The 12663-nt window shown below is 41.3% G+C and overlaps 1 protein-coding gene across 1 annotated transcript in view; it reads right to left on the reverse strand.

The window, feature by feature from the left end:
• Ace2 (angiotensin converting enzyme 2) overlaps nt 1-10363 on the reverse strand; it is a 46143-nt gene extending 35780 nt beyond the window's left edge. The window contains exon 1 of the mRNA NM_001012006.2: nt 10131-10363. Coding sequence (NP_001012006.1) covers nt 10131-10316 — 186 coding nt within the window. The 5' untranslated portion in view covers nt 10317-10363. The remainder of the gene's footprint in view (nt 1-10130) is intronic.
• Between the last annotated feature and the right edge of the window lie 2300 nt (nt 10364-12663).

Consider the following 12663-nt stretch of genomic DNA (forward strand, 5'->3'; position numbering starts at 1 on the left):
AGATTGCTTTGAAAAACAATTTGCCTCCTTTGGACTTTAAACAACCCCATGTGATGGAAAATCACTGTCACCCATTTTATGTATTAATCAAGGGACTTGAGAAGGTAGTGGAGCTGGTAGTCAATCCAGCACTCTCTATCCTAGAACAGATAGATGCTGTGATGGTTGCACGATGCAAGGTCAAAGCCCTGTGTGATATCCTCTCCAATTACATGGGACAAAAGTAGCCAGACTGTCATTTTTATCTTGTTAGCAGGCTCTCTCTTTTGTGAACTAGAATGCAGCAAGATACCAAGTTATGAACTATCCCATGGATAGGGCTGCATGGCAAGAAACCAAGGCTAACCACCAACTAATATGATGCAACAAACCAAGAACCAAAGGTCAGCAGTATGCAAAGATCTCAATGTTAACCCTGGCCATATCTGACTGAGCAGTGCAATTGGCTCCATTACTAGTCAGGCCTCAGATGAGAACACAGCTTCAGCTAGCACCTCAAAGCATCCTGATGAGACCTAGAAACAAAAGGAGCATGCTTGGATCCCTGGCCCACAGAAACAGTGGAACAAATGTGTATAGACTGTGTGTGTGTGTGTGTGTGTGTGTGTGTTACACATTATGAGATTTAAAAATTACTGTACCGTGATTTGCATTTTACCCCCTGAATAATGCTCTCCCCCCAAGCTATTCTTTTGCATTTATTTTACAGTTTATTCCAAATCCTCAAGGCTCCCAAGCCTAAGTAAAATAGCCTAGCTATTACACAGAGATTCAAAGCCGGTTCATATACACCCAGTTCATATAGGCCCAGAGAGTGGCTGATGGCTCCATGTAAATTGTGGACCTGACTGATTTATGAAGTAAAAGATAGCAGCTTACACAGCTCCTTATCTTAAAGGAGCAAACTCAGATGAAGTAAGTAGCTTTTCCCACTTCCTTTGTGTAAAGGCAAACCAGAAGCAACGAAAACAGCCAACTTTTCCACAGCCACCCATAGAGGTTTGGGGACAAGACACATAATTTTTAGGACAACCAGGAAGACGTCCACTCTCTGACATCTATCTATAACTGTAGAGAATACTGTATGTCTATCCCATGGCCAACCTTCCTGGCCAATCCAAGGAGTGCAAGTATGAACTAATAAATTCTACTTTTAAATGTTCAAAAACAAAATTCTAACTATGCGTGTAAAATACATCCAATAATTTCTTTATGTTCTTAAATGTGTTCATGAGAGCTTTGTCTTAGACTTTAGGTCTAGTAGCCCCTATCCAAATTGTGTGTGTGTGTAAACTAGAAAGATGATCGTGACAGAGGAAAAACCATTTTTTTTCTTTTTTCTTTTTTTTTCAGAGCTGGGGACAGAACCCAGGGCCTTGCACTTGCTAGGCAAGCGCTCTACCACTGAGCTAAATCCCCAACCCTGGAAAAACCATTTTAAGGGAGGAGAAAAAGAGAGAGGTTACGACATGAAGGCAGAAGGCTGCCCTCTAGGGGCGGGGAGGATGGGGGTAAGACAGACACCAGCAAGAAGGAACAGGAGAACGGGGAAGAGAGTGGGTGCTGACTGTGAGCAAAGTACACGTGAAAACACCACCATGAACCTCCTGACTTTGCATGGTCTCATTTTAAAAATTAAAAGATAGTGAAGAAAACACACTATATTGTAGAGTGATGAAAAACAAATCTAGTTATCCATGCCATTAATATAATTATATAGAATTACAGCTATATAAACTTCTTATTTCCTAGGCAACTCTTTATGACCTATATTTATTTCTTTTCAAAACTGTAAATCGGGGCTTCTTCCTTTAATCAGGGCTGATAAATTATAGCCCTTGGGCCAAGCTCAGATATCACCCGCTCTTTCTTAAATACGGTTTTATTGGTCAGCCACACATCCATTTATACCACACTGTTTATGGCTGTGTGCGCCACACAACTGCAGGGCTCGGTGGTTCTGAAGGAACCATAAGACCTTCAAAGACAAGACCAAGTGCTCAACACTTAACTAAAAAGATTGTTGATCCCTGCCTTTGATGGCTATCGTACTTTTTAAGGCCCGTGAAGTATTTATATGCTAAAATATGCAACCATTCCATTGAATACACATTGCCACATGAATGAGTGACATTTCTTCATGTGATAGTTTGCTTGAGATATAAAGTGCTGGCATTTTATTGTCTCTTTTTCTGGAGCTCATCGTCCCCCAAAAGAAGCGAAACCATCTGCAACCTCCTGGCCCTAAACCTGTGGCGAATCTCTGAAGACAAAAAAAAGGAAAAGCTGAGAGAACCCGAGCATCCATCAGATGCTGCTACAACCTCTGAGGCACAGCTCTACCGTCAAGCTGCATACGCTGCTCTGGTTTCCCCGATACGGCCCTCAAGGCTACATGATGCTCAGAGGACAAAGCCGCCTTGGTCACTTTTTCAACATATTCAGAGATTTGCAAATGAAACAGAAGTGCATTCTATTCAACGGAGTACGTAACCCAAGTTATATGAGTCCTGTCCACTCCATCCTAGAACTCCAAAACCTGTCTACATTTTGCATGAGAGGGTTGACATTTTAAGCTCTTAAACTTCTGAAAGCATTTTTTATTTTTTCCTGTCTCTTAGCATCTGGGAAGAAAACTACTCAGCCCTGAGTTCTGGTATCCTTGTATCATGGAGATGTTCCTCTACTCATGTGCTCAGATAAGGGTGAGCTACGCATGTGCTGAAGTATGGTATGGAACCATTAGAGACAGGGATTAAATCGACATCCTCTCCTTGAATGGAGATTATCAGTTTATTTAGCATCACAAGCCCTGAGTTCCCCTGGGGCAGGAATAGGAAAGGGTAATGGGTTTGCCCAGAGATGCTGAAGGACCCAGCAAAATACTGAAGGGCCTCAGAGATCACCAAGAGAATAAGCACTGGTTTCCTACTGTCTCTAAACAACTTGTGATTTTTAAAAAAAATAGTTGTAAGTCAATCTTCCAAATGCTGTTCAGGGACATGGACAAGAGTAAAGGGGTGGTTGCCATAGTTATTGCTAAATACTTGGATCCTCTTGCTCTCTCTAGAATTAAAATGATCCAGAGACACTCTACACTGCCGGAGAGCTACTGAGCTTTTTGTTCAAAACCAACCATGACTGTTTTGAAATTGTTGTTCGGAAGTCCTGATTTTTCCCTAAAACATCTTTGGCTGTGGGAAAGTCAGGGTGAGTTGAAGTACAAATAAAAAGGATTTGTCAGGGCCTAGGACATGGCTTAGAAAGCAAAGAGCTTGACTGTGCAAGCATCAGGACCTGACTGTAATTCCCAGAACCCACGCTAAGAAGTCAGGCACAATGTTGCTCACCTGTAATTTCAGAACAGGAGTGATGGATCCAGGAAGATCCCTGAGCATTTTAGCCAACTAGTTTAATCAAAGGGTGAGTTCCAGGTTCGGCAAAAGACCCTGTCTCCAAACTAAGGTGGCTAGACTCTGGGCAATGATACCCAGGGTTAATCTCTGGACATGCACACACAAACTCACACAAGCACACTCCTACTCATAACTACACCTGTGCCCTTGAGGAAGACCTACAAAGAACCCTATCTCAAAAATCAAACCACTGTAAACCACAGGGAAAGAGTAATGCCTTAAAAAAAGAAGCAGTGTCATTTTACTGAGGACGTTAATTACACTTTAGCTGCTGGATACTCAGTCTACATTTCTTGTGAAGATTGGTTGTGCAGCCCATTACAAGAGTTTGTCATGAATTTTCACTGAATTTCTGAACTACCTGAAAACCTCTTTTGTTTTTCTTAAAACAAAAGCTTTTGCATGTCAACTGCTGGACTAACTAACCTATTAGTAGAGAGGCATAGGTGCAAATAGAAAAATCATCTTTTCTGGGAAACAGTTCCAATTGTGCAGATAGTGATGAAGTTTTCAGCTAGAGATGTTAAGTGAGTTGAAATAGCTAAAATATGTGTGCCATGCTTCATTATTGTCCTGGTTAGATTTTTGTCAACTTTTGTCAGCTAGGGTTATATAGGAAGAAGGAAAATCAACTGAGTATACGCCTCCATCAGACTGGCCTATCGTAAGTCTGTGAGTGCTGCTGTCCTGTCTCTGGGTAGGTGGTCCTGGGGTTTCTAAGAAAGCAACCTTAGCAAGACACCAGAAAGAAGCCAGTAAACAACATTCGTGGCTTCTGCTTCAGTTCCTGCTTCCAGCTTCCTGCCTTGAGTTCCCCTGCTCTGACATGCCTCAGTGATGGACTGTTACCCAAACAAGTAAGATGAAATAAACTCTTTCCTCCCTAAGCTGGTTTTGGTCAGTGTTTTTATCATAGCCAGAGAATCTAACTAAGAATCTTACAGACCCAGTGTGGTTATTCTCCAATAACTCCCATTGGAATTATATATGATTTTTTAAACCAGTTTTCATCCAAATCCATTGAGAAATAAAGTGATCCTTGATTTTATATTTTGGCTAGAAATAATATAATCTCAAAAGCCTCATCAGAAGACAAGAGTACAGTTGGAGTTAGCCATGCATACCACTATGGCAGAGAAAAGTAGGGAGCTCTAAAAAGCTGTTCTGAGCCAAGTTTTTTTCTTATTCCTTGTTTCTGTCTCACTTTGGGTAAGCATCTTTTAGGACATCATATGGAATAAATGTATGGCTTTCTTTTATTTTCAGGCATGCTCTCACAACTTTAAGTAACATCCTGACTCCTGAAACTTACCTCAGGGGACAATAGAAAATAGCAGGTTGCCCTCAGTAATGTTACCACGATAGGACACGAACACAGAAATGTCATACAGTCTAATTTCCTGTTCTGTATCAATTATCGGTTACAATAATAATACTATCTAAGAAACAACAAAAAACGTCAATAGCATTAATGTTTATTGTTTATGTGCCTAAAATAACTTGGAGTTGGCAGACACCTCTGTTGATCTTGGCTGCGTTTGCATCCAACTCTGGAAGTTGGCTTCTGTTTGGGCAACTACTCCAAGTCTCTCACTCGCTTGCTTGCTCCATTAGAGTTGGCTAGTCCGAGCAGGTTCTCTTGGCAAATTCCTAGGTGTGAAGGCTGAGCCCCATTGTTCAGACCCATTAAGCCACTGTTTTCCTCAGCCTTGCTTCACAGAGATCAGGACAAATAATGAAGGACAGGCTCCCCGAACCTGCACTGGGATGGCACTGCACCGTGACTTGACCTTAGATATCATTATAGGAAAGGATGAAGACTCCAGTCCATCAGTGCAATGGACCATACTTCCTTAACTCACCGTAGAGCTGCCAGCCACGTGTGTGTTTGTTTAAATGCTTCGAAAGCCTGCTTGGAGTTGTCAATGTCTCACATTTTTTAGATTAAAGTTTTACAGGTCTTATCAGCTTCACCACCTGTGGTGCAAAGAGTGCTTCCCTCTATTTACTCTGAATTTATCTCCGTGGTGCTTTCAGCTCTATTGCCTTTCAGGTGGAAAAAGATGAGCCAACCCAACTGTCAACATCCTCTCCTTTCTTGTTCTAGGTCACACTTTTCCCAGCCCTCTCTGACTCCGTTAACTCATTCCGACTATCCTTTGGGGGGGAAAAAAGCAAGAATCCATTTCTGACTGCCCCCCCCCCCTTTTCTTCTTCACATCTTTACTCCGGCATTATGGTTTTTTTTTTTTTTTTGGTTCTTTTTTTCGGAGCTGGGGACCGAACCCAGGGCCTTGCGCTTCCTAGGTAAGCGCTCTACCACTGAGCTAAATCCCCAGCCCCAGGCATTATGGTTTTAAAGGCTTAGAACAGTGTTCTCTTTTTATCGTCCAGACCATCTGAAAAATGGCAATCACTGTCATCACAAAAATGTATGTAGTTACTCTCTTCAGGAGACACTCCAACTGACTTCTAGGTTCTCTTCTGATCAGAAACTACTCCTTATGGCTCATGTGCTCCTTAGAAAAGCTAACTTATACCCAATTTGGATTTTCCAGACTAATTCCAATTTACATCTTTCAATAATATATGACAACTTTTGGTGGTAAGTGTTTTTGTTATAGTTAAGATTAGTCTTATCAAATACTTGCCTATATGCTAGTGATCTTCTAAAAACTTTCTTTGGGCATTTTACAAACATTTATTTTATGGGAGAACTTTTTTTCAACACTTGTATAAGCTCCCTGAAGCAATAAATGCATCATGAAACTAAGATCAGAAAAAACCTAAGACCTCAAACACATCAGTGGTAATAGCAAGTCTTTAACTTGTTTTCAATTAAGGGCCAGTTACTGCTGAGCACACATTGAACTCCGGGAATTCCAGAACTTTTCCTTTTATCTGTTCAAGAAGTTCATTTTCCATTAACTCCCGAAGAGATAAACTAGATCCTCAGATAATCTCATTCAAGCAAACTCAGTCTAATTCTGCAAGTTAGTGCATATCTAAGAACAAGTGTTGATCTACAATAAAACTGAGTAAGGTCACTATAACGCAAATTTATGGGGACACAATCTCCCCTTTGCCCAGTGAAGGCTTACTGTGAAAATATACAGACAAAGGTTGATATTTCTTAATTCTTGACCCTGAATTCTCCACTGACAAGGCCAAGAGGCAGGCAAAGGAAGGAACATGATGGCTTTTTCCCAGAAACCTTTTTCCCAGCAGCTGTTCTGTGAATATCTGAAGAGCCTGAGAGCTTCCTCCAAGTCTGACCTTTCCAGGGAAATCTTTATTCAAAAGCACCTGGGCGCAGCATGAAGCTCAGCGCTGAGCACTTCCCTGGCATTCTCAAGGTTCTGGCTTATATCACTGTATCATACACCAAAAAGTCTACAAATAAAAACTGCACACTCGAGACACCAGTGAGACAGTTGGACTTTTCAAAATGCAAGCCCACTGAATAATATTTTAGATGAAGGTCAAACTAATGCCAGCTACAGTATCCAACTACACACACACACACACACACACACACACACACACACACACACACAGGCACGCACGCACACTGTGTGTTTTCTAAATCCAGCATTCCCTTATAGTGCATGCTATGTTATTAATACTGTGACCATAACTTTATTCAGTTTACATCTGACTTAAATGGGTCTGAAGGAAGTGAAAAGCAGGCTTCCACTTGCTCAGACAGATGGGAACAAATACAGAGACCCACAGCCAGACATTATTCAGAGAATGAGAGACCTTGGAACTCTCAGCCCTAATTGAGATGTCTCCATCAAACCCCTTCCTCCAGAGCCCAGGGAACCCTGTGGAAGAGGAGGCAGAAAGAGGGTAAGAGCCATAGAGGATGGAGAACACCAAGGAAACAAGGCCCAATAAATCGTGTGAATCAAAGCTCACATGAACTCACAGAGACCGAGGTAGCATGGGCAGGGCCTGCACAGGTCTGCCCCAGACGGGGTCCTAGAGATGAAAGAAGTGCACACGTGGCCCCATCCCTAACCTAGCAGCATTTCCAATTGATAACCACTTGCAAGTGTAAATTTACTCTCCTCCAAGGGAGTCACACTGGGGAAATAAACTACTCTTCAGGGTAGGCAGCACGTTCAGCAGTAGATGACCAAAGGGGTTGGGGGGGGGACTCAACAGCATTTTTGCAGGGTTTTATCTCTTAATGTAGAGTCCGGGCGTTTCCTTTTCTGTTTTGTTTTGCTTGTTCGTTTGTATTTTGATTTCATTTTTCTTTTTTATTTTAAATACATCCTCCCTGCCTCCTAAAGGCCCTTTGAGTATAGATTACAGCTTCCAAGTTAGCGTTTTCATGAGATTGCTGAGTGTACAAATGAGTGACTTTCTGCAGCTCTATCTGGGGTTTGTCCCTTTTCTTGGGCTCTTTCTTTGTTTTGTTCTACTCCAATATGTTAGTTTTTGTTCTATCTTATTGCATTTCATTTTATTATTATCTTTTCGAAGTCTGTTTGTTTTCTAATGAGAGACAGAATGCGGGTGGATCCGGACGAGTCGGGGAATGGGGAGGAACTGGGAGAAATGGAGGGCGAACTGCAATCGGGATATAGTCTGTGAAACAAGAAAATCATCTATTTTTCAATAAGTCACTTAATCGAGATCATCAGTTTCTAACATTCAAAGGAGGGGCTGAACTCAGGTTGTTTGCCCCAACTTCGTACTTACTATGTGATGGTCACATCCCCGGTCAACTTATTGCCCTTATAGCACAGCGTATCTCAGTAACCTCCTCTAATGCCTGTCCACTGCCTAGTGTATAAGAGAATCTCAACACATAAAACTAGGAGAAAATGGAAAGAGGGGCCGTTTCCCTCCCCCACAACTGCCTCCCTCCTCAGGCCAACCCACAGCAGTCCACCTGAGTGCTTTGGCACACCTTTTACCACATAAATGTTCTTTTTCCCCCTTTTCCTTTAAAGGCTGCACAGTTTTCTCAGGTTTAAAGCATCGGGTCATTTATACTCTTCCATTTCTAGTTTTTGCTCTAATAAACCTGTCTGATTAAAAATAACTTTTTTTTTACACTGAGCCAAACCCCAGGGCCATAATAATCTCAGAGATGGTTTCAGCAAACAGCATTGCATCTCCCTCTATAATAGGCTTTCTGCATATGTAGGTCCTTGAAAGAACTTTTATGTACCTTTTGAAAAAACCCTAACTCCCTCCTACACGAATAACAATGATATCTTCATTTTCTCCTAAGCCCATAAGCATCATGCATTATTCTGGTATCTTTGTGTACCTGACAAAGCATATGTAAGTGTTATTTTTAAACTGGGGTGGTAAGATGGCTCAGTGGTCAAGGTTGTGTACTTCCCTTGCAAAGACTGCACGTTCCCAGCATCTAAGTCTGGTGGTACACAATAGCTTGTAACTCCACTCCACATCTATAATTATATGCATGTGCACACACACACAGAAGCACACCACACACACACACACACACACACACACACACACACACACACACAATTTTAAAATAATAAAAATACATCTTAAAACAAAAAGTAACTAAGACCCAGATTGTTCATTTAATGAACTCAAGTTTACCCGGCTAAAAAGTGGTTCAGTCAGGATTTGGATCTCAGTAGTTTAGCTCCAGGCTTGCGCGGGCTTTTAAGTATAACATTAGTCTCAGTATGAACCATTCAGCTGAGAAAAATCTACAGTACACATCAGTGACCTCCAACAGCAATCAAATAAAAACTGAGGTTTAAAAAAAATTACACTAAAAGACCAAACTGTGAGATCAGATAAAAGCAAGTCTTTCGACAACTGCATTGTCAAAATCTCTGTGGTTTTCTTGAACTTTAGAAAAATGGGGAGCGGGCAGGTAGGATTTCAAAGGAAACAGGTATCCTCAGACTATATTCTATGAATGGCAATAATTTAAACACACAGCACCCTGATCACTTGAAAGAAAGGACGTTTCCAAGCTACAGTTTTGAAGGAAAGCACTGCTGGAAGAAAAAAAAAAAGACACAAAAGTCTTATCTTAAATGGTTGCTCAATTTTCCACCACTTAACTATACTTAAAAGGTACTTTAGGATCTGTGAGAAAAAAAAAAGTTCTAAGTCCTTGCACTTGTCAAACAAAATATGTTGCTTTCCCAGAGTAGGCTGGGATTTTTTGGGGACTGGTTTAATTATAGCTTTTCTTCTGTGACCTTTGGAAATTCCTCAGAGCTCTGGGACAATGAAAGAAGGAATTCCTAGGTCCAGTTTCACCTAAGCCATGGTTACCTTAATTACTAACCTGCTGCCTTCAGTAAAGCCCACTTGCATTTTTCAGTTACTATGTCATTTGTAGTCCTCGGATAGTCTGGTTGGCATTATAAGCTAAAGAAAATTATTGCATCAATAACGACTTACAACATTTCCATGAATGCTTTTCATACCAAATATAATGAGAATAGTGATGGCCACTTTATCAAACATTTTCCCTCATCTCTGGAGTCTGGGCAAAGAATTCATTCATAACTATTTTCCCGATGAACTCCAAGGTCAACTGAATTTAGTCATCTGGGAGACTAGGATCAGAGCTACAGAGGCAGTCATTCATCCTCACACTTTAGAGATCTCTGATTTCCTTATCCAGTTTTATAGATAGTAATTCTAATCTTTAAGAAGCAAACAATAACCCCCTAGGTAGCCTGAAGAACTTACCATCTTTTGGGCATTCTCCTCCGTAATGTTGGTGTTGTAATTCCAAGAAGCAAGTGAACTTTGATAAGACAGGTCTTCAGCTTCCTGGTTAAACTTGTTTAAAAAGCTCTCGGCCTTTTCCTCGATGAGGGACTGAGCAGTAGCAACAGCAACAAGGCTGAGAAGGAGCCAGCAGGAGCTTGACATCTTTCCCCGTGCGCCAAGATCCCATCCACTGAGCAACTTTCCCTAGAGTAAAATCTCTTCATGAGTTTTTCTCTCTCATCAGCCTTTGAACTTGGGTTGGGCACTGAGAAGGGAAGAAAAAAATGCTGAAGAAGAAACAGAAGAGAACAGTAAACAAGCTGCTGGACCAATATGAAGTTAATCCTGGAGAGGACAGATATGTAAACAGATATTTCAGAATGATTTTTTTAAGTAAACTAAATAAAGGCATGTTATTCATTAATCCTAGAAAACCTTAGCTCTGCTAACATTTTATGGCCAAATCAAAACTTGGACATTTGGTTAATATGTTCCTTAAAAGCTGATAAAGATACACCGCGGGGTATACTATGATTTTACAGTAACAAAAAAAAAAGGCCAGAATTAGAAATCATGGACACACATTGGAACTTATAACGTTTTCTGACAAGTCTCTCAATAAGCGATCCATCCTCTTCCTCTCCCCTTTCTCTCTTCCTTAGAGCTTTTAGACAGTTTCTCTCTGTAGCCTTGGCTGTCCTGGAACTACCTCTGTAGATGAGGCTAGCCTCTAACTCAGAGATCTGCTTGTCTCTGCCTCCTGAGTGCTGGGATCAAAGGTGTACACCACCACCACCTGGCTGAATCTTTTTTTCTTTATAAAAATCCGATAAAAGTAGAGGCAAAGTTTCTTACTTGTAAAGGAAGCTGTTAGCCAAGGAAATGAGCTTTTGAAAGCATTCACTTAAAATTAATGGAGAGAATGGGGCTAGGTGCCTTTAATCCCAGCACTCAGGGGACAGAGGAAAGCAGTTTGAGGACAGCCTGGTCTATCAATCAAGGACAGCTAGGGCTATACAAAGAAACCCTGTCTCTAAAAACGAAAAAAAAAATGATTTCTCCACCCATTTAAGAAACTGTAAGACTATTCTCCACATATAGGACTGATACTCCCCATTTGGCTGGGGTGAAGTTTCAAGCTGTCAATTTCTGTTTCTCAGGAGACGTGGTAAACTCCAGTTCTGTGGCTGACTTCATCGGGTGCCTCTTTCCCTTTCACTTACCTGCTTACAACTAAGCTGAGACCTCAAGGACGTAATAATGACTCCGCATTATGAAATCCAAAGCGTATCCATGTCAAGTCCTTGGCATCCATAGGCATGAGATCGTGGCACTATGAACTCCGAAGAGATTTTAATGGTTATCCTGGTGAAGTTCAGCAGCTGGCCCCGTGTCCTCATTCCCAGAGTGGAAGAGAGGAGCCACTTTAAATGGTAAGGCTCATAGGCCTGCTTGATTATGATTATGAAAGCTTCACACAGAGCAAACATTTCTCCATCCAGAAAAACGAGTCTTCCAGGTTCAGAAGAAATGCTAATAACCAAGCCTGAAAAATAATTCCACTACTTCACCTTATTCTAAAGCTGGGCACACAATTGTAGAATAAGAGAAAGTGGGGGTTGGGGATTTAGCTCAGTGGTAGAGCGCTTACCTAGGAAGCGCAAGGCCCTGGGTTCAGTCCCCAGCTCCGAAAAAAAAAAAAAAAAAAAAAGAAAAAGTGGTAATTGCTCGAAGTGCTTTGTGTGGTAACATTTTATTTAAGCATCCCAACATACCTGTGGGCAAATATTTACATCATCATTTTATGGAGTGTGAAATTGGGCTTAACTAGCTAAACCTCACTAGGCTAATGAGTGGAAGCAAGCCATGGATCCAGGCTGTCTGGCTCTAGAACACAGACTCCGAGCTAAGTTGTATGATACAGGAGTAGAAGAACAGGCTTGGAGCCATACATAGCCAAAGGAGAAGGAACTACTTCTTTAATGAAGATGATGGATCTGGTTCTATAACATCCATGAGAATCAAGATAAAGCAGGGGCTAAATTTCAAAAATTAAAAAGAAAATGGCAGGAGAGAAGAATTGGTACAGATGTGGCTGGGATGCTTTTTCGTGCACAGGATATGCAACCTCCTTGCTTCCCACGGGCTTAAGGGAAAAATAAATCGGAGAACACAGTGGGACACAGCATGTGAGTCCCTGAACACGAACATTGGATGCAAAAAAATAAAAAGAGCTAAGAACACCTCCTGAATGAATTGCTTGGGGTTAAGACAGAAAATAGGACAGTTCAAATTCAGTTTACTGAGACAGAAAATGAGATTCACAAAATCAAGTTAAAATGTAGAAAACAAGATACAAAATCCAAGCTAAGAGTAGATGGACAAGAAGACTAAACTAGAGATGAGGCAGGAAAATGGCGGAAGCCAAGAAACTGAGGAGCCAGGGAAATAAATGGTGGAATTGCATAGAGTGATGCTTTACAAAAACCGGCCTGCGATGGCCAGTAGC

Source organism: Rattus norvegicus, chromosome X (genome assembly GCF_021556685.1).
Source record: "Rattus norvegicus strain SHRSP/BbbUtx chromosome X, alternate assembly SHRSP_T2T, whole genome shotgun sequence".
In the NCBI taxonomy this organism is placed as follows: Eukaryota; Metazoa; Chordata; class Mammalia; order Rodentia; family Muridae; genus Rattus; species Rattus norvegicus.